Source organism: Eimeria acervulina, genomic scaffold (assembly GCF_000499425.1).
Source record: "Eimeria acervulina Houghton genomic scaffold, Eah_scaff29, whole genome shotgun sequence".
NCBI classification, from domain to species: domain Eukaryota; phylum Apicomplexa; class Conoidasida; order Eucoccidiorida; family Eimeriidae; genus Eimeria; species Eimeria acervulina.
Window position 1 is genome coordinate 44068 of NW_013547901.1, and position 20883 is coordinate 64950.

Below are 20883 nucleotides of genomic sequence, written 5' to 3' on the forward strand. Positions count from 1 at the left end.
AAATTTTCAAATATACTTGAGCCTCTGGCCCACATGGCCGACCCGAGCAGCCCCTCCAGGCGCTCCGACTCGGCGGCAGCCGACGGGTTGAACAGGGGGCCCAGTACTGCTGCAAATTTTAGAAAAGATACTTTAAAAGGCAAGCTGTCCGTATCCTCCCAAAGTGTCTTGAGGGTTACGAGTAAGAGAGATGGCGGCGCCCCTGCGAGGAAACCCAGCCGTTCCGCTCCTGAAGCAGCAACGCCTGCCGCAGGAGCTACATTTTTGCCTGGAAGGTTCGAAGACTTCTCTCCCTCCTCATCCCACAAAGCTGATGACCCAGCCACTCTATTCGTGCTCAGCAAGAAGCAGCCTCCAGGGAAGCTCGAAGGGAACAGGGCTCGGCCTCTCGTGGGCTCGCGGCAGCTCTCGGCAGCTCCTGGTGCTGCTGCTGCTCCTGCCCTCACCGTTGGATCAACCGCAAGGAAGGATATGATTCCGAAGCGGCAGCAGGGTTGGGGGGGTCCCCGGAGAGGTATTGATCTTTTTCCCCGTCCGTTTTAGCACCCCAGCAGCGTGCAGCTACAGCGGGAGGGGATGAGCCTAGAGAGAAGGCATTGAAACTCTTGTATGCTTACTGAACTGAGCAGAAGCAAGAACATAGTGGATGCATGACTATTTGACTAGCTAACCGTGCACAGGGCTCCACCATTTTTTTTTGTGTGGAGTGCGGTTGCTTGTGGCTACAGAGGGCCCGCGGCAGCGAGTGGGCAGGGAGGGTGGCGACAAAGACCCGGAGGATGAGTGTCTTCACAGGCTGGATGTGTACGGCTTGGAAGTTGAGGGGTTCCGAGGTGCTGCTTCTGCAGCAGACACGCTGTTGCTTTCGGGGTCGAAAGTGTTCATTAGAGGCAAAGAGGTCGCCAAAGGAAAGACACCCGACTTTAGGGGGCTCGTCACCATGCAAATTATCGACCCGTCCCTCCTAGGCAAGCCTCTTTTGCAGCAGGTGCAACCCTTTCAGTTCGGTGGAAGCAGGGGAGGGGCCCGAGGCGCCCACATAGTGCAGAACGAGCTCCCGCTCTTGATGCACCTCAGCAGGCACAGTGTCATACCCGCAGAGGCTCAACTCGGAGAGAAGTAAGGTCTAGGATTAAGGGACTGGGAAACGAATATAAAGCTGAGGAATTGCTGCACGCTAGCTCGACTGGAGGGGATTCAGCGCACGGGAGCGCGGAGGAAGCGTTGGGCTCCTCTTCAAAACGCACGCAAGCATGCCCTTGGGACAAGCTGGCAAACGTTACTTACCTGTAGAGCATTTGTTTGCAGTGGTTACGTGTATGGTGTTGGCTGTTTCTTCCCTGTGGTGATGCTGCAGAACAAAGGACCCGGAAGAGGCGATAGACAGCCTGATGTATCTTCCGTCCTGCGACGACGCCGCAATAATTGATTGCTTGCAGCAGCGGTTTAACAGGGGCAAGTACTTCACGTCTTGCGACAATATGCTGATATTTGTGAACCCTTGGGACTCGCACGATTCTGCGAGCGACGAGGTATTCAACCGCAGCAAAGCTGTGCACTACTGGACGTCCCACGTAGCGGAGCTGCCATCGCATCCCTACTTGGTGGCTCGCCGGGCCTTCACGAACGCAAGAAAGCAGCACACAAACCAACTCGTGCTCACCTTTGGCGCCTTCGGCTCAGGACAGGACCGTGTGCACCACGAGCTGGTGAAGCTCTTTATCCGCTTCGCCTTCATCGTGGAGGACACCTGGGTAGGGCTGCACCGGCTTGTTTCCTTCGACGCCTGTAGCTGATGGCATTCGATTCCCACAACCATTTTATTCCAGCAAGATTGCTGGTTGCGGCACTCAGCAGTGCCTTACGACGTTATCAGGGCAGGCCGACTTTGTGGGCGCACCTCTTTCCTGCGCAGACAGATGAGCAGGCGCTCGCCACTGAAGCGAAGAGAGACGCTGCAGTGTCACTTTTAGAGTCTTTGCACATTACGAACAAGGGCCAACTATATGGTGGGCGGCTAATGGACCTCTTTCAAGTAGAACTCGACTCCCAAGGAGGTTTCGTGGGATTCAGCTTTTTGCCGAACTCATCCTATGAGCCCAGCCAGTACGTTCTCGCTGAGTGGGCGACTGCTCAGGATGCACAGTGTGCACAACATGCTGCTGGTATGCTCGTCTTGTTCTTCGTTGCTAATATCCTGAGGGATTTGAATGTGACTGCGTGGCGTTTTGGGCGGGCGCTTCAGAGACATCATTTCATGGCAGATGCGCCAGGCTGTCAGTTCGCTCCCCCTGCCCAACATCTTTTACCATCTCATGTACGGCATTCACTACAACCCGGGAGACCCACTTCTGAAGAATGCGGGTCTCCATCCTGTCGACGTGAAGATTTTGATGCATTACTTTCCTCGCCCCTTTGTTTTGTACGAAGACGTGCACTACGAGAAGTGTCAAGAAATCCTCGCTGATCTTTCCACCCTCGGCCTCTCCGACAGACAAAAGGCCGAGTTTCTCTCTCTGCTTAGCGCTATTCTTGTGGCAGGTAGCGCCAGGACCCTCCTTTTGCATCATAGTGTCTCCATACAAATGCACGAGACACTCGTGACGCACCCGTCTCCCCTCAGAGATTTCGGGCGCATTGGGCGTGGGGATATGCTAGCTTCTCCTTTCTTCCCTGTGCACGCATGGTTTTCAGACGTCGTGAGTTTCAAGATGCAGAACGAACTCCACAAGGAGGAGCTCGAAGCTGAAAAAGAGGAGGAACCCCCTGCCCCCGCGGCGCCGCGGGTGAGGCGTATAACAAGACAAAGCGGACAGACAGTTGAGCGTACGCTCATGGTAGGCAAGAAGACAGGGATGACTTTGGCCGGTCTCGACATTATCAATCTGGTCAGCGAGCCTCTTAAGTGAACAGATTGTTTTGCTGCAGCTGGAGCAGAAATGTTGCAATAAAGGATCTACCTACATGAAGCTTTAGTTGGCAAACAGTCTGCAGCTTTTTCCACACGAGACAAGTTTGTCATCCCCTTTTTACAGGCCTACGGTTGTTGTTTGATATCAGCTTGCAAGTCTCCTCGGTGTTGACGAGACGGTGATGCGCGACATCTACTTGGGGACAGACGCCTGGCAAGTGCGGTATTTGGCCCTGAAGCTTTTCGTCCGTTTGCGTTGGTGGCTACTGGGAATCATCAGTCAAAGTCTGCGGCTGTCCAAGGGGACGGAGGTTCACAAGTAAGAGCAACGGAATATGCAAGAGGAGGCAAGACACACCTCACTGTTTGGGACGCTTGCGGTGAAAGGGGAGGGATACCTGAAATGGCATTCGGTTGGCAAGGCCTTGCGCTGCAGTTACATAGAGCATTCTCCTTCAGGTTCACAGGTTTTCTGCTGCAGCTAAACACACAGCACAACAGTTGTTGAGCCTTGTTGGTGGTGCCAGTGAATCACTTTGGTTCTCATTAGGCTCGCATCAAGTAAAGTACTGAAAGACATGCAGTGGCCGAAGGACCAAAGGATATGCGTTAGGACTTTTCAGTAGGATTTACATTGTGGGTGCGCTGCAGCCGAGTGACGCTACTGAAGGCGGCTGGCCTAGACTTTCGACGTGTGAGCCCAGAATGGGCTTTCAACCAGCTGTTGCACAACTACACGGAAGAATGTTTACTCCACATATTTGCAACTTGGGCGTTTACTCTCGGTTAGCTTCGAAGCCCTGGCATTGCTTGCTTCATGCATTATTCATGCCTGATCTGTGATTTACAGCACCACGCATGCATGACGAAGGATGAAGCTAGCTCAGTAGGGAAGGGAATCTTCCGAACGGCTTGTGTAAGTGTCCTATCAACTCGTCTGTTCCAATACCCTTGACGGAGATATTGCAATGTAAACTGCGTGTATGTATGCGGGTACAGATCAAGCCACCTATCTGCTGGAAGACGTGAAGCCTCCTCCGGCAAACTTTACTCTGAACGACGAGATTCTAGAAGTTTTCACGGGGCCGGAAGGTGTATGGCAAATCCTGAAGCACGAACACACAACTAGGGGAGGAGAAGCAGCAGATGACTTGTCGGACGGAGTGCCGTTGGCTGCTGTTTCCTTTGTGGATCGGATCCTCAGGAGCAAATGCAGCACTGACAAAATACGAGTAAGGCCGTGGCCTCTAGGACAGCATAGCGGAATACCGAATGAAACTGTCAAAAACACCAGCTCTAGTATGAATGTTACGTGATCTGCAGAAAGTGCCAGGGTACAAGCCCCCACAACCTGAAATGCTTCGCCCAAAGATGGCCGTGCGGGTTGTGAAGGCCACTGTGAAAGCGGGGAAAGGGGCAATGGTAGGTGGTGCTGCTCCCGCCAGGAAGTCAGCAGGCTCCCATCTGGACCCAAGTACGCTCTACCTTCTTAAATTTACGGCGAGCGAGCGCTTCTTCAACATTTCTGCTTACAAACAATTCCTCAAAAGGTTTTTAGTCTGTCGATCCGCTGTATTTGTTTGCAAGTGTAGTTCCATCATTGTGCATCCTGGGCGCTCACACTTAACGTCAGAGTTATGTTTCCTTTTTCTCAGTTCTCTGCCGATTCACGGTGGTGCACACCTCCGGCACGCTTGTCTACGATGCTACCAAATTTTGCACAAGCGATGCAAACGCCTACACTGTCGCTCCCAGTAGGCCCAACATTCTGCTTGTGCAACGTTCCTAGAGAGCCAGTTTACTAAGGGTGTTGTCGTGGCATGCTCTATTTCTCAATTCATAATTCATCCTATGTTTGCGCTTGCCCCGTTGGCCGTAATTTTCTTTGTTTTACACACTGTTTACCACCTCTCACATTTTCTCCCCTTGCTCAGCTAAATGCCAGAGGGGTTCTCTGAATATTCAGCAAGCAGTTTGTACTGGATATGGTGTCCAACACGAATTGTTATTCGCAGGACTTCGAACGCTACTGCTGCAGAGCAAGCTGGAGCTCATGCGCTCTCTTGTCGAACATGAAAAGGCTCACGACGTCATTCCCCCCGACTGTCTCCGTATCAGCGTAACCAATCGGTTTATTCAGTACACTAAGGACAGCCTCTCGGCAGGATCGGCAAGTTATTAGGGCACACGAACAGCTTTTTCTGTTGCTTTTACACACTGGGACCGCTTGAGAGCTATCTGTACCAGTTCTGCATTTTCTTAAGAGCCTTCTGGGCCAAGGTTGTGTTCTTAGCGGCTTTTAGCTTGAGTGATGCCTACGCCAACTGTATCGTCACAACAAGTGAATGAACATTCTGCGTCTTCAGGAGGCGCCGCAAACCAACTTCATTGCGTGCGTCAGTGCACTTCGACCATTCTCGGCTGCAGATGCGAATGGGGAGGTAGCGTCCTCGTCAAAACTCAGTTCCTACGTGAAGCGCTGGAGGCAGAACAGCCAAAGCGAACAAAACCAGCGGGCGCAATATCAGCAAGATGCGTACGCTTTGATGACTAGCGCCTTGTGTCATGAGCCGCAGCTTCCTCCTCGCCTAAAAGCCCTCTTGGCCAGTGAAGCTAAGCTGGAGCGTAACTGCAGTGGGTATATGTTAGGATTCAACTCTGTTCACGTGTGGAAGCAACTACACGATTTGCAGGTGTTGGTAAGCCGTACATTAATTGATGGATAGTGACATAATAGCGTGTACAGAGGAAGAGTCTTCTCTCTTGCAATCGCCAGCCTTCGTGCTGAAGTCCCGCTTGGCTGTGCCGTGTGTATATGAACCTCCCACAGACCTACTGCACAACTCGCTACCTTGGCATGACAGTGCGACTACTGTATAAGGAGTTCCTCGAACTCTATGCTATACTCTGTATCCCAACTTCGTACGAACAGCAGACGACTAAGCTGTTATTACAGCATCCAGATCCCAAAGCAGCCAGTGCCTTTTTGCTTCAGGTGCGTTTACTAACCGTGCTAAAAAACCACAACCATACTTTGGAGGTGGCCCGTTAGCCAAGCCATGATAACACTGGGTCTCTGAACAGCTGCGTACATCATGCGTACCTCAAGCTTTACTGCCCTTGCGTATAGGCCCTGAGGTTTCCTGATACAGGATATCAACTGGGAAGGACTATGGTGTTCTTCCGCAAGGCTGCATTCATAATTTTGGAAAAGACGTAAGTATGGAGCTCCCGTGGTTGTCTCGCGCTCCCCAACTGAATGACAACTCAAGATACAGTTGGTGGGCGCTGCGCTAAGTCCAGCTATTTCGTCGAAAGACCGTGCGACAATGACAGATGAAAAGCGTATGAACTGTGTAAAGCGGACTGCCTCCGTTCTTTCCTTGGCTAATGAACTTCTCCAGTCCATCGAATGTTCTGAGTTTGGGCACTTTCGGCGTTTCTCTTTTCAGGAGAATTGACTACCTTGAGCGTCTGGTGCCAGCTGTTACCCGCGTGCAGCGCATTTGGCGAACTGTGAGGGAACGCGCCTTCGTGGCGGATATGCATTGGCTGTGCGTCCGACTGCAGAGCCACGTCCGTCGAGTCCTTTTCACACGGGAGCAAAAAAAAATTCAGCCTCTCAAGGACATTTTCTTTGGGGCCGCCGTAACCGCTGGCATAGCGTATGCCTTCCGACGGTTAGGCCTTAGTGACGAGGTGATCCATTCCATTGAGATGAAGTGAGCTCCACCCTGGACACAACATTAATGCAAACCTTGGAGAACACTCTTTTTCCCGCTCAAAAACGTGGTGACGGCTGCTGTGCCTTCCCGAGAAGCCACTCGCAGACGCTCGTGAGGGATGGTAGGCGGAGCGTAACCTCTCGTACATGGCTGAGATTTGGTGGGTCTGGAATGCAGGTATAGGGACAGGGAAGTATACTGTCTTCGATGGTGCGCTGCCGTGTGTGTCCAATCTTGGTGGCGTTCAATCATGGCACAGAAACAGGCGGCAAAGCTCCGGCACGCTGCGTTCTTAGAGTACTGTTCCCTTCTTGTACAGGTACTGATTCGATAGTGCAGTTAGTATCCAACTGGAGGTGTATTCGGCAAAGGGACTCCTGGTTTAGAAGCGTACCAGCACGAATAGTCGTAGGGGCAGTTGAAATCGGGTGTGTTGCGGCTTGCTGAGTGATTCCAGAATGCGTGGAGATCGTTCAAAGCACAGGCCGTCATTTTGGAGAAAATCACTGAAGAAATTATCCCAAACCGAGCAGCTACAAATATACAGCGACATGTCAGAGGGTAAGGAATTTTCAGCAGAAGTGCATGGATGGAACGGCAGTTTGCAATCACCGAGGCAAGAGACGGGACAGAGGTTTGAAGTGTCTGTGCAGGTGGAGGGAGCGCCGCAAGTTCCAAGAGCTAAGAGGGCTTACTATGGCATTTCTGTCTATTCAGCGGAAGGGGGCCAAGCTGTACAGCATGCGCGTCATGCTGAACTACCGGCCAATCATCCGGCGGACGACAGTGATGAGAGAAATGATTTCGTAGGGCATGCAGAGTAGCTCTTAAGCAAGTGAATAGAGCTGAGCTGTACATGTTTTCTGGTTTGCACTTTAACAAATAGTCAGTATGCCTATTCATGGGGGAGACAATGCTCCAGGTGCGTGGTCATTCCGGTGCTGGGATTCGAGAAGTTATTTTTCGTTGTGTTGTCATGTTCCTCTTCTGTTCAGGGTGCAGCTGAACACTTCAGTTGTTCGTATTCAAAGCTTCTTTAGGATGGTCATTATAAAGCAGCAATATGTACGCCTTAGGAATGCAGCAATGCTTTGCCAAGCTGGAGCTCTGATGAGACTTCGCCGGGTGAGACATCCACTTCCTTTCTTATCTTGCGGGCGCGCTAGTCCCAGCGCATACCACTAACTTCATGAGCAAGCCTTTTGTGCACGGGCAACAGGTTAGAGATTTGCCTGAAGAATGCCACCCGGTGTAAACGTCCACGAGTTGTGTTGAGGGGCACGCGTAATGATGTTTTCAGGGTGACTTTCTCCTGGCAAGGCGCATGGTTGTGAAAATCCAGCGCTGGTGGCGTTCCATGCTTTTACTACGGGGATTGGATGTGGAGCTGGCGCTACCTCTTCCCATTCAAATACCGAAGGTGAGGAGGGGGCTCCACCCGAATGCGATCGGGGGACTGACATCGCTAGCAAATTGTGTATTGTTCTCGTTGCATGAAGCAGGAATGTCTGGGTGACGGCGGTGCTTGCCTACATCCGACCAGGGCTGAAGACTTGTTGCTCAACTTATAGTTTGATTTGCTAGAAGTGTCTCAGTGCCGCATGAATATCCCGGTGTATGCTACGCAGAAAGCGGACTCTGTGGTCAAACGGCGAGAGCATGTTGCTTTCGAGCTGCTTCGACCTCATTTCCTTCGGGTCCAAGGGGTGTTCAGAGTCGAACGAATGCGCCAGGAGACCCACTATGCCTACCCAATCAGCCTGAAAGCAAACTGCGACTGTCGTGGTATATATCCTCGCACGTGGGCGCAACCACTTCAGGATCTCTTGGCTCAGTTAGCCATAGCTACAAGCCAGCAACAGAACGGCTACATGACTGAGGCCACACATGTGGCGCCGGTTATGGTACGTCTCTTGATTTATCATGCGTAGCATGCAATGGTTGCCATCCTTGTAACTCCTAATGGCGAAACAACTGCAAACGTGGATTATCGGATTGACATACTCAGCGGACTGCTATTGATCTGTTACTCACTGGCTCACTCGCGGTAAGGAATCTGTTGATGCGGGGCTATTTGCACAGTTTCACGACATGGCAGTTGGCGGCCACCACAGTTTGGTGCTTCTGGCGGTGAGACGACCGGCTTCCGAAAACTTCGCCACCCGCGTCCGGGCGGTCGTCAAGGGTGGAAGCTGGCAGGATTTCAACCTAGTGCCGTGTGTGTATGCATGGGGTTGGGGGGACAGAGGACAACTTGGGGAGTCTCAGACTCCAAGAGAACAGGGAATGACTTGCGTTGGCCCCCTGAAATTTGTGGACCGCGTCTTCAGAGATACAGTGGACTTGGAAACTGGTAGGCCTGCCGAATGTTGGCCGTTTGGGGACATGTGCAAGCACTTGGCAGCCAAATGCATTCAAACGCGACACATATACAGGTATACCATACTGAGAGTGTGATTGGTATTTTATTTACGGCGCTTGTAGGTCATCTGGTGCAGCAGCTTGTGAAGGAGGTCGACTATACGCACAAAATATGCTCTGTTGTAGCTGGTCTAGACCATTCGGTCGCCCTCACTAGCGAAGGTATGGCTTTCGCTTGGGGAGACAACTCGGAAGGACAGTGTGGTTTGGGCCACAGGCTAATGTGGGCTCGATCTCCAACCTTGATTCCTACTATACGTAACAATGGCATCAGACTGAAGAGGTGAGTATGCGTGCACGTAGTATGTAACTTAAGCCAAATGAGCCACCTTACAAACTGCTCCATTCACCCACCAAAGCTATATTTGAAGAAGAAACCTTTTTGCTTAGATGCACTGCATGCTTGCGCCTCTTAGTATCGCGGCGGGACCCCGGCAGACAGGAGCGGTGTGTTCGGACGGGAAGGCGTTGATGTGGGGTGCTGCCCACTTTGTTCGACTACCCACGCTCATCCCGGAATCGCATTCTTACACTCCGCGAGAGGTACCCGTTGATTCGTCTGAGGAGGCAATGCAGGTTAGTTTGAAATGCTTTTAGAGAATACTGTTCTGCACCTTCGTCAGTTCTGCAAGATCGTCCACGTTTTGTCCGATCGTTTGCTGGCCACGCTGCTATTTGTTTCTCAGATTTGCTGCTCTTCTGGATTCAACGTGTTAAGGACAGCTCGCAGCAGTGGCGTTTTTACATGGGGGTGCAACGACAGTGGTCAACTGGGCCAAGGAGTTGAAGACAAAAAGTCCAGAGACGTTCCAACGTTTGTTCGCCTTCCCACGACGCCGGCTCACCATCACGTAGTTTCGAAGGTTGCTGTTGGGACAAGGTTTGTCGTAGTGTCTCTTCAGCAAGCATCGCCTTTTCTGTACACTTGGGGAGCACTGCGTGTAGTAGAAGTCACTCAGAAGGCCTCCGGGATCCTCGACGGTGTAGAAAGTAAGAAAGCATCAGCCGCGGCGGAGCAGCGGGCTGCTGCAAACCCATTTCTGAAGTTTGCCGGCTTCAAAGTACAACAGCCGCAAGGGAGCAAAACGCAAAGCTTACCCGCTATTACGGCAGACAAAGTGAAGGCGATTTGCAGACCGACTCGTGTTTCCCACTCTCTGTGGAAGGACGATGCTGTAGTAGACATAGGAGTCACGGGCACAGACGTTCTGGTGAGTACAAACTGAAACTTTAGCTGGTTCGAAACTCTCTGTGCGTCTTTTGATGGATATAACAGTTGCACGAATAAATGCAGTACAATTTTTCCGTGTTCATCGCCTGCGCTTACGGACTACAACAGGTCCTGTTTGAATCCCGGGTCGTTCATGGTTATTCCGCCTTGGAGGTTATATATTTGGGAAAGCCTGCGGCCCCTGTCTCCGTGGTAGAAGAGCGTGCTACCGTTCAGTCTTTCTTTTTCAAACAGCCAGCAGCACAACCCAAGTTGCAGGAACCACCTAAAGAAAAGGCCATATCGTGCGAATTAGAGCGCCTTAAGGGAGAGTTTACGTTGGAGCCTGGCATTTACAGCTTGCGGCATCTCAAGTGCGCTGCTTTGCACGGAAACCTAGAGCGCTTGTTCCCCTTGAATGCTTCCACCCCACATTCTTGCCGAATTCGTCATTCGCATTGTATAACTTCACGCCTGTGACCAATGTTTGCTGCTTGCTCTGATGTGTTTCCCTAGGCCCTTAATGATGGCTATACGGTCAATTCACACGACCGGAAACGCAGTCTCGCTGTCTTTCAGCTGGGCGAAGGCAGTGAGGCCGACGAGGCAAATGCTTGATAATATCGTCAGCACTAGAGAGTCCAGAATGTTAAACAAGTACAAAACAGCAACAGGTCGGCTAGTACTTGTATTTGCAGCCTCGAACACCCTACAAAACTGTTGCAGTTTTCTCTCAAGCACGATATGCGTTGGGTCATTGCTACGCAAGTGCTAACTGTAGGCAAATATCATGATCGATGAACAGTTTTAAGTGTACCTCAATCCATACATAACAGAGGCGTGCCGCAACAGTGTGTTCACGTATTTCAGGTGATCCAATACAACAGCCAAAGAACGTACTTGAACGAGACCAAAGCAAATACCGGGAGATTCTGGAAGCGAATTCCCGTCTTCTTGGCAGTCCAGTGCTCTCAAGAGAGGTATTGTTACGCAGACTCTGCATTTGTTCTCTCACTAATCAAGTGTGCAGCAAAGAAGCTATCACTAGGGCGGCATTAGTTCCGTATGCAGGGGGCGTAGCCGCAGCGGTTGCATGTTGCTATGCAGGCACCTACTTAGCGCAGGGGAAGCAAGGCATGACACTCCACAATTATCCAACCTTAACAGATAACATTCGCTTACAGTGTAGTGCATGGGCATTGCTAACTCTCGCCTAGGTTTGCTTGTGTGCACGTCTCAGAACCAGTCCCGTCTAAGTGCACAGCAAGCAGCGGAGACTTTAGTGCCTGATTCATCTCTTATGCAGAGGATGCGTGCCACTTACAGTCTTCCTAGCGGCTGCAATAAGAGCATTTCTAGCGATTCAGAAGGTGGAAACGGTGCGTCCTAGGAATGCGCGGCACGATAAGTTCGCAGGTCTCTCCAGTTAGAGTGGGACCTTCAGATGTCATTCACACGGTAAAAGGCATCTACGCGTTCTTCAGGTACCGGTTATACGGTGAAAGGCATTTCAAAGGCACAGTAATCAACATTCTTTTGCCAGTGTCGTCACTTTGGCATATTCGCTCACCGCTACTTCCGCAGCAATAGGTTTTGTCACCTGGCATTTGGGCCCTACGTAGGTGAGTGAGGCCGTCTGATGCACCCCGTGACTGGGGCATGCATAATATTGGCCACACCCTGGCTGTCCGGAAGCATTTCATTTTTTTCTGTCGCGCAAAGTCGCACCCAAAGCATCGTCACGGTCACGCCGTGTGTGCGAGTCCGATGGTTCCCAGAAACCCAAACAACTCCACGGTTTCGTCCGCTGGCTAACAATAATTTTTTGGTTTATGAAGTTACGTGCACCTGTACTTTATGCGCAAACTGCTTTTTTAAATGAACAGCTGAAGAACACGGCGAATATTGTTCACAATCATTTGCAGGCGGAACACCTAGTGTACGGAGCCTGATCCTGACGAGAATTTTAGCACGCACGATCCTCCAAAGAGAAGATCCAGTGAAGCATCGGCTGCACTTCGCGTGAAGCAGCACCTCCTGCATATGGTAGTGCATTTATAGCCCGTTTAACCTTAGTTTCTGGTGTTCGGTTGTTGGACTATCTTGTACAGACATGCAAAGTGGCTCAGGAAACAAAGTGATTCGGTGAGGCTGTAGTGAGTCAGTGGAAGAACGCCTCAGCGGTGGGCGTTTGAAGCTTGGAATAAGAGATAGCGAAGCCTTGTCTTTGTGTTTGGCTTGCCTATGACTAACGCAGTGAATGCCCTCTGCATTTGTAGAAGTTCAGAGTTCTCACGGGGTTATTCAAAGCCCATCACAACATTCGGAAAAATTGCCCTCAAATTATTCTTTTATTTGGGAAACAAATTGGCAGTCAAAGTAAATTGTCGTACTATCTTGTATTCGGGAGGGTTTCCAAGGCATATCGTCAGCGCCCAATTTGCCTGTCAATGTAGTTTTAGTTCAATCACTTTATGGGTTCAGGCCATTCAATAATAATATCACATATTACCTGTGGCTGAGTGATTCAAAGCCTCTCAATCTCTTGATTATTACTAAATAGTAGATGAGCACTACCTACATAGTGAAGCACATAGTGCGCCGCAGGTTAAATTACTTCGTTCCTCGAATGAGATTGGACGCCCCAGTAGTCCCAATTGTAAACAATAGGCACTCGGAATACAATATCCTTGAGTTCTATTCAAACACCCCAATGTGTACACCGAGTTGCACGGTGCAGAACAATACGCTACGGGCAAAAGCTGCGTCTGTTTTCCTTGTGGAAAACGGGGGGAGAAACACGTCGAAGAAAAACCTTGAAAGATAGTGTTGGTAATAAGCTGCTTCGCTTTCCCGCTAGAAATAGGGGGATAAAATGATGAGCAACCGCAGCGACAGGACCATGTTAAGCCTCAGGCTGGCCGAGTGCCAGGAGTGCAGTAAGCGCGGCAAAACATGTGCCTTCTCTCAGTTTTGTCAATCCTAACCTTGATATGTGTCAACCTAATTCATTGATCTCGATGCAGACTTGCACAGAACCTTCTGCTTCAAGCCCTGAGGGGTCAAACTCCCATGCCTAAAACGGTGCCTCGGAGTCACGCCTACAATTCGGGTAGGTGATGATCCTGTTTTGTTAAAGGCACGCTTGACTTGAAATTTCGTGATTGCGTGGTTTGTCCGGAGGCGGAGGGCCAAGTTAAAGGGACCAACTGCACGTTTGTGCAGCATTCGTAGCAAGTTTAATCGAAGGGGGTTGAGTTCCTCACAGAGCCGAAGTGTGCGACTGTGCACTCTTCGAATCCCTCGTCTCCGCCTTCTTATCACTATACGCAAGCGCAGTTGCCTCAGTAGAGCTTGCAGCAACGCAGGAATGCACGAAAAACGATATAGGAAGAAATTACGGCACACGACGTAGTCACTTTCAACCCTAGCCACTTTGTGTTTGTGGGCTGGTATGCTTTCCGGAGGGCGCAGGAGAGTGAGATGTTTGTGGATTTTGGCACTCGTTGGGTAGGGCCATATGCTTGTCGTTTCCCGCACAATGCAACTTAGATTTGGGCCTCCTACAACGTTTTGGGCAGTTGCTTTTTCTGGTGTGTAGACGGGCAAATTTCTGTATGTCTGTATGCTCTTTGGAGTAAAATATGGTCCGAACAACTGTCTAGTTTACGGTGCCGAAAAAAAGCCTTCGTCAGCTGTGTCAGTGACTGGCGACTAGTTTGCAGGCTGAAGAGTCAACCATATTACCAGCGTCCGTATTTGTCTTTTCTCCTCTAGATCACGTAGTTCCTCCTCAGTTACCGGGTATTTCTGCTCCTTGCCCGTGAATCGCTTTAAGCCAGAGGCGACTATTTAGCGTTTTTTTCGAGCGATCAGCATGCTGAGAAAACATTCGAAGGAATCAACGCAACCACCACGCCACAAAGAAGTCGTGTAGAAATCAGGGAGAGCGAGTACTGGAGATTATTGCACGTGTCTAATGGGGTTTGTGGAAACATATTCTGTGGCCTTTGCCCAAGTAAGGTGTTCTTCCTTCTTGAGTTGACAGTTAGAGGATCGGCGATGCAAAGACATTGCGAAATATACTTGTTTTATGGGAGGTACTTTGGAAACTTTTGAATGCCCGGGCGAGTGTCTTGCTTGAGGCCACGTCTCGATGGCCTGAATCTTACCAAGATTTGGTTCAAATACAGCTGCAGAGACACGAAAAACCGGAAAGCTAATTCACTGCATTAAAAATGACCATCTTTGAGCTCTACGATCTGCTGTTGCTCAAGTAGGGTGTTGCAGAGCACGAGACTGTTGCGGCAAGTGCTCCTCGACAGTCCAGTCCAATTTCAGCAAGATTTATATGCACATGCCTATCCATTCTTCATAATTTGACCCCAAAAGTGTGTCTACCCTGTTGCCAAAGTTTGGCAGCTGAATTCACCAGCCCCAAGTTTGCGAGTGCGGGTATGGAACGCTGCCTTATCTTTTTTTTGTGGTGTATTGGGATAGGCAAAAATGCGTATGCGAGCTTTTCTAAGTGCATTTAAATGCTCTCTTCAGGTTGCGATGGTCTTGCATATTTCGAAACGAAGCTTGGAGCTACCACGGAAGTGAATGGGATGCGACGCATTAGGCATCCAAGGTTGCCGACCCGCTAGACGCAACTTGTACTTTGGACTACTTGATCTTTACCCCCGTACATTTACCAAATCCTCTTGTTCTTGTGTTAACCTGATACGATCTCCCGAGCCTGCGATCTTCGAAGAGCATATTTTTGGAGTTCATGAATTTCTCCGTCGTTGCCGGCAGCGCCTCGCCGCTGCATTGAATCCCTTTAGCTGCTTACACTGAGCTTAATCCTCTTATTGTAGAGGAAGCAAATGCTATAGGAAGCGCTAACAGGCGCACTCTGTCGTCGCTTCCCTGCACATGGACTTCAATCAAGGTCTCCACAGACCGCAAGTGGGTCCTCTTCTGCGCCACCCACAACATGCCTACGATTATGTCTGGGTAAATGATTCCACCGTAAAAGTCTTACATGAGGGTAATCTAACCCCTAGCTAAATTGGTCCCCACACTTTCACTGATCCGCATGCCGTACCTGCCATTGACCAAGCGCAGTGAGAGCGACTGCGCCAACGAACACACAGGTAGATTACACCTCCACGCCGTAGTTTATGACACCAGATCCGCTTTGCAGTTTCTCTCAAATAGCGCCACCAACTCCAGCCCAAGGAGAACTTGGGTAAGCATAAATTTCATTCGAGGTGGGGCTGAAGGCGAGGCTATCACCCCTTCTCGCCCCTTCACTGCGCCGCACGTTGCGTAGGCCCCAACGTTGCCCTGACCGGTATGCTGGTTCCCTTGGAGGCGCTGTTCAAAAACTTGACTCTCCTGTCCCACGGTTGCTTTCATGGGTTAGAAATGCCAAATTGTGAGACTTTCCGTACTGCAGAAGAAGCCAATTCACCTCTCGTGATGTTCCCCTGGCTGTCTGAGTGCCGGATTCTCCCGGCTCCCTGAGTACTCGCCTCTGATTTTTGCGTGGGCCGGATTGCCGTTGACAGCTCCAGTATTAATAGGCCCTAAATATCTGGGTTATTTCCAGACACTTTTTCTTTCCCATGCCAGGTAGGGAGGTGGAAGCGCTGTTTGTTCTGTTTCATCTTTGCTCCGCAAGTATTCCATAATCTTGGGGAGTTCCACTCTTTAACCCCTTAGTTACCTTGTCATTGCCAAACAATTTATGGATTGATTATCTCCAAGGGGCAGCCCTGCTACGAACCATTTATGCAAAAGCTGAGGATCCACTCCTGGACAAAGGACTAGTGCGTTTGGCCGTAGCGTTCCATCCATAGCATTCATTGTTCAAATTTTGTCAATTCATATATCCTGCAGCCTTCATGGCCTGGGAATAAATTTATATAGCAGCTTCAGATGCACATCTGGAAGGTGGTACCCTACCTGTTATAAAGCCAGTATCGTCGGGCTCCTGGTAAAGTTGCTGTTTTGTTCCTAGCAAAGCGCCTTCACAGCTCCTTTATTACCGATCAGTGCCCTGAACTACGAAGCCAAGTTGGGAGAGTAAGCTTCGCTCTGTGTGCTTGCCTCTCTTAACCAAATGATGCTGCCAAACGTGCTGAGAGTCATGGATCTGAGCAGAGGACTCTCGTGAGCCGCAACAGACTTGAAAGAATTAAGAAACGACTTCCCACAAAGTCGCTAACCTCCCCTCCAATCATAAGGTGTCCTAGGCATAGCGTCTCTTAGGCCTGGGATAGTGCGTAGAGAACCTGGCCTTTCATGAATTGAAACTGACTTTGCTGTGCAGCGAGATTCCTTGGCACTATCTGAAGAACGCCATAATCTGCGATCGAGCCAAAATGCTCATGGCAAGAGCTTCTAAGAAGCAGCTGAACTCCCTTCCAGTCCTCAGACGTTCTGCTTACAGCGGCCCAAGGGCCTGGGGTTAGGGGATAGCAGGCGGCCTGTCATTTGTTGCAACGCACCTCGCTGCAACTAATGCTGTAAGGCACTTCCATTTGCAAGCGCAGCAGAACCCGCCGTTTTTTCCGTGCAATAATGCTGTAGAAAAATGCTGTGCTTCTGGTCGAGCGCACGCTGCCCACTAAGGCCAAGTAAGTATTCCTGTATAACCACGAAGCACTTCATGCTGCATGCTGCAACTACTGCTGGCAACCCCACAAGCACCAATACTGAAGGTAATTGTTACGCACTTAATTGGCTATCAGTAGCCAATCTGCACGCGAGCGGAAATACACATGCTAACTACAGACAGACCATGCTAAAATGCCGCACTTGCAGTGATTGAAGGATAAAATTTTTAGGCCCGTTGAGGCTACGGTTTCACCTTTGCATAGCGGGTAAGACAAAGAGGAAATGAAAAATACAGGACGGGCTAAAGTTTTCCTTACTGGTCCGGAAGTGAGGACAGACAAGTATCAACAAGGTAAGGCTAGACAGCCCTCGTGCTTAGATACCGTGCAGCACCTAGCGGCAAGACACAGGCAAAGCAATCAGAAGGAGGACTTCCCTGATTGAAATGTTAAACTTAACTTGACAAAAAATAGAGACAAATGCAGAGCGAATTGGCTCAGTTGTTCACTAGGTAGCGGAAGGAATGCATGAACGGGCATACGCCGCCATCTCCCAGCCCCGTCGGCTGCCAGTAGCTCTTAGTTGTGGCGTCAGCCGGTGAAACAGTGTTCCGTTTCTGTGTGCCCCCAATTTATGTGAACAACTAACCTTATGAAGGACAAAGCATTCAAATGTACCTGAGTGTAGGGATCTCACTTCCGTCCGCAGTATCGAGCGAATTCGGTGTTTCTGTTTTCCTGCAGTCACAGATTTTCTTCATTTCGCAGTGAACGCTGTCTTAGAGGGCTCTGGGCTGTACATGTCCGTGGGGCCCCCGCCAGAGGGGGGCCCGCAGCTACCTGTATCTTTCCAGGGGGATCCGTTATTGCCTGGGGCCAACAGCGCCTGACGGTGCCGCTTTCGAAGCATAGAGGATGAAGGGGTGGAATTATCTACTTGGGCTGCATCCGCAGCAGCTGCGCCGAGCGCTGTTCGGTGCTGCTTTGTTACTGCGACTGTTGCTTTTGGGATATGGGGAGTGGCAAGATTCTCACTGTAAGAGGGAATAAGTAAATTTAAGTCTCGTTCCTCCCGGCAAAAAAACGTGCCTTTCATGGGAATGCAGTTTTTTGCAGTTAAAGGTTACGGTCTTGTGGTTTCAGGGTGTCGGGTTTGTTATTTCAGTGGCCGTGAAGTTTACTGACATCGATTACAAGGTGTATACCGATGCTGCTGGACATATCTTAAAGGGTGGCTCGCCGTATGAGCGGCATACTTACAGATATTCCCCTTTGGTGTAAGCTCACCTCAGAATAGCCACACCAGTAGAGTTAATAGCAAGAACAGCAGCAGTCGCGACCACAGCAGCAGCAGCAGGAACATCAGCCGCAGCAGCAGCGCCAGTAGGTTTGGGTAATATGTTTGATCTGGTGCAGGGCGTACATGTGTCTTCCAAACTTGTTGGGCTGTCCCTTTTTCGGAAAGCTGTTGTTTTGCTGCGTTGATATGGCGGTAGCCCTGCTAATTGAGGTGAGACCGTGCTCTACTATTACTCTTTTTCATTCAGGGTACTGTCTGCGGTTTATTGTTTACGGTCAGCTTTTGAGGGATGGAAGGGTAGATGCACTGAATCAGCTGCCAACTGTGGTGGTCTGGCTTGCTATATTCCGCATAGAGGGTTTAGGTTTCAGGAGCAGGGATTAACAGGCTCGGTTTTAGGCTTAAGGGCTGAATATTTTAGTTGGCCGTATGCGGTGCTCTGGCCACAGCAGGGGCTCTGGAGGATATACCTGCAGCGCCAGAAGCAGCAACAACAGCGGCAACAGCAGCAGATAGGCAAGTCATTCTATTGGAGACAATCTGAGCGCACTGGAGGGCCCACAGATGGCTGTAACACCAGCGCCGCTCCCCTCAGCAGTATCAGTACCAAAGGCAACACGTGCAGCAACGACGAGTATCCTTTGCATACATTTTTGCTGCCTTGCTGCTGCTGGCTGTTTCACCCGGTTGTGGCTACCGTCAGTGCACGGGGGAACGCCGACTCTGTCCCGTGCCTCCTCGTGTTGCTGACATTGGCTGCTGTTAGAGCCCAAAGGCTTCTCCTCTCCGCAGTCCTGTGAGCTGCACATATGGTGCTGCTGCTTGGTTGCTACTGTTGCTGTTGCTACTGCCTCCGTTTTTGCTGCTTCGTGTGGGCCCGCTTCTGCCGCTCAGCAACAGCTGCGGTGGGCGTTGCTGTTCTGGGAGAGGGGCGTCCCTGATGCTGCCTGACTTTGTTTGCAGTATCCGTTTGCATGCTGTTTTCTCCTCAGGTACGGGCTTGCGGTGCACCTCAAGGTTTACCCGGTGATCTACGGGGTGCCCATCCTCCTATACATGCAGCAGGGATTGCTGGTGAGGCAGCTGTTGCGGCTGCCGCCTTTTTGAGTTTGTTTCTGCCCCATCTGCTGCTGCATTGTGGTGAAATAGCGTGTTTTGTAGTGCTGGTGCTGCTCGTAGGTGTACACATAGACTGCTGCTATCACTGCTGTTGCTGCTATCGTTTTGCAGCCTGAGAACTTAACGACGTTACCACGACGCCCGACGGGTTTGTGGCAGCAGGTGTGGTGGGGTCTTGTTAGCGCTCCCCTGGCCGCGTTCCTGCTGCCGTTCCGAGTGTGCTGCTTCTTATTGCGGAGGATGGGGCTAAGGCAGTGGATTTTCGGCCTCCTATCGGTTGCAACTTGCTTCGCCCTGGGCTTTCTCTTCTACTATATGTAAGTCTCTGCGTTGTCCTTACAGGTGACGGGACGCGCGTGTGCCAATTTCTGCATCGCGGTACAGATTGCCGCACGCGCGATTCCTATGGTTTTGCGGGTTTTTTGTACACCTGTAGCAGACGGATGCCCCCGATGAGCGTTCACAGCATTGTCTGGCGCCGCGTTCCGCTGCAGTCACTTCTCTTTGTTGGCTGGCAGTTTTTTTTTGCGCCGAAATAAAAGGGAGCATACAAGCCGATCACAAGCAATCGCTGCTGCCGTTCTTGTGGCAGCGGGGGCTGCATCAGCAACAGCACCTGGCGCACTAGCTGCGCTTTGACTGCTCAGCTGTGGCTACAACTAGATTGAATACGTTGTTGTGCTCGTTCGAATGCTTTTGTAGAGGGTCGCTGGGTCGGGTGATTCCGTAAGCATGCATACATCTGCACTGTGGCGCAAATTTTTGCCGCAGGTACGGGTTTCCGTTTGTTTTCGAGTCTTACCTTTATCACGCCACGCGCAGCGATCACCGACACAACATGTCCCCCTACTTTTATCTGCTCTACCTGGATTCTGTAGCCCCTGTGAAGGTCAGCAGCGCCTGCTGAAACGCGCCCCAACGAAAAAGCAGACGATTCGGGGTGTATCGACAGCTGCAGTGTCTCGCTGTCTCCTGCACTGATTGAGGGAATCGTTCCGTTGCCCATTTGTATGCAGTTAGTAGCTTGCTTTTCTTCCGCTGCTGTTTCAGTCTCGTGTTTGCTTCCGTGCATTATAGTTGTCATTCTTGCGGATGCCTGCCCTTCTCGGTTATTTTTTTTTGCCTTGCGGCAATACATAAATTTATTTGTTAGAAAATGAGCCTTTAATTCTTTCTTAATGAATTGAGTATTCTTTAATATTATCAAAAGAATATATTGTCGGTAATATAACAATAAAAGAAATATAAGTCCTTTTTTTCAAAGGAAATCAAATTTCCTGCCCCGCCCCCCGCAAATTGTAGAGTACTATGAATTACTCTACTTTTTGCCTCGCTTCTCCCTCTCCTTATTTGCTAGTGCCCTCCATTTGCCGCTGTTTGGCCTGAATGAGTGCCTGGCTTCTCCAATGACCGTATTTTGTGGTGGTATCTTGAAGCAATCGCAACAAAGGCAACAACAGCAGCCACAACGACAGCAGCAGCAGCTGCGTGTATCTGGATGGTGTCTCCTTCCTTAGGGTCTTTCAGTGGCGCTGCTGTTGCCTCAGTTGCTGTGCGCCCTTCTTCTCGGCTGTTTCTTTGCGGCGTCT

At 50.5% G+C, this 20883-nt stretch overlaps 2 protein-coding genes across 2 annotated transcripts; both read left to right on the plus strand.

The window, feature by feature from the left end:
- Positions 1–33: 33 nt before the first annotated feature.
- On the plus strand, positions 34–10885 carry EAH_00006640 (IQ calmodulin-binding motif domain-containing protein, putative; the record flags this gene model as incomplete). The annotated part of the gene is made up of 24 exons (XM_013392438.1): positions 34–514; positions 729–1119; positions 1358–1754; positions 1916–2106; positions 2246–2541; positions 2695–2837; positions 3061–3230; positions 3563–3696; positions 3911–4143; positions 4235–4385; positions 4567–4665; positions 4927–5081; positions 5278–5549; positions 6064–6192; positions 6364–6633; positions 7290–7442; positions 7632–7761; positions 7937–8056; positions 8265–8540; positions 8689–8989; positions 9121–9340; positions 9474–9633; positions 9744–10268; positions 10784–10885. 24 exons carry the CDS (start codon positions 34–36, stop codon positions 10883–10885), a joined length of 5499 nt encoding a protein of 1832 aa, XP_013247892.1.
- Positions 10886–17790: 6905 nt separating this feature from the next.
- EAH_00006650 (GPI mannosyltransferase 1, putative) lies at positions 17791–19282 on the plus strand (the record flags this gene model as incomplete). The annotated part of the gene is made up of 5 exons (XM_013392439.1): positions 17791–17911; positions 18041–18152; positions 18292–18385; positions 18625–18971; positions 19168–19282. The coding sequence occupies 5 exons, from the start codon at positions 17791–17793 to the stop codon at positions 19280–19282; spliced, it is 789 nt and encodes a 262-aa protein (XP_013247893.1).
- Between the last annotated feature and the right edge of the window lie 1601 nt (positions 19283–20883).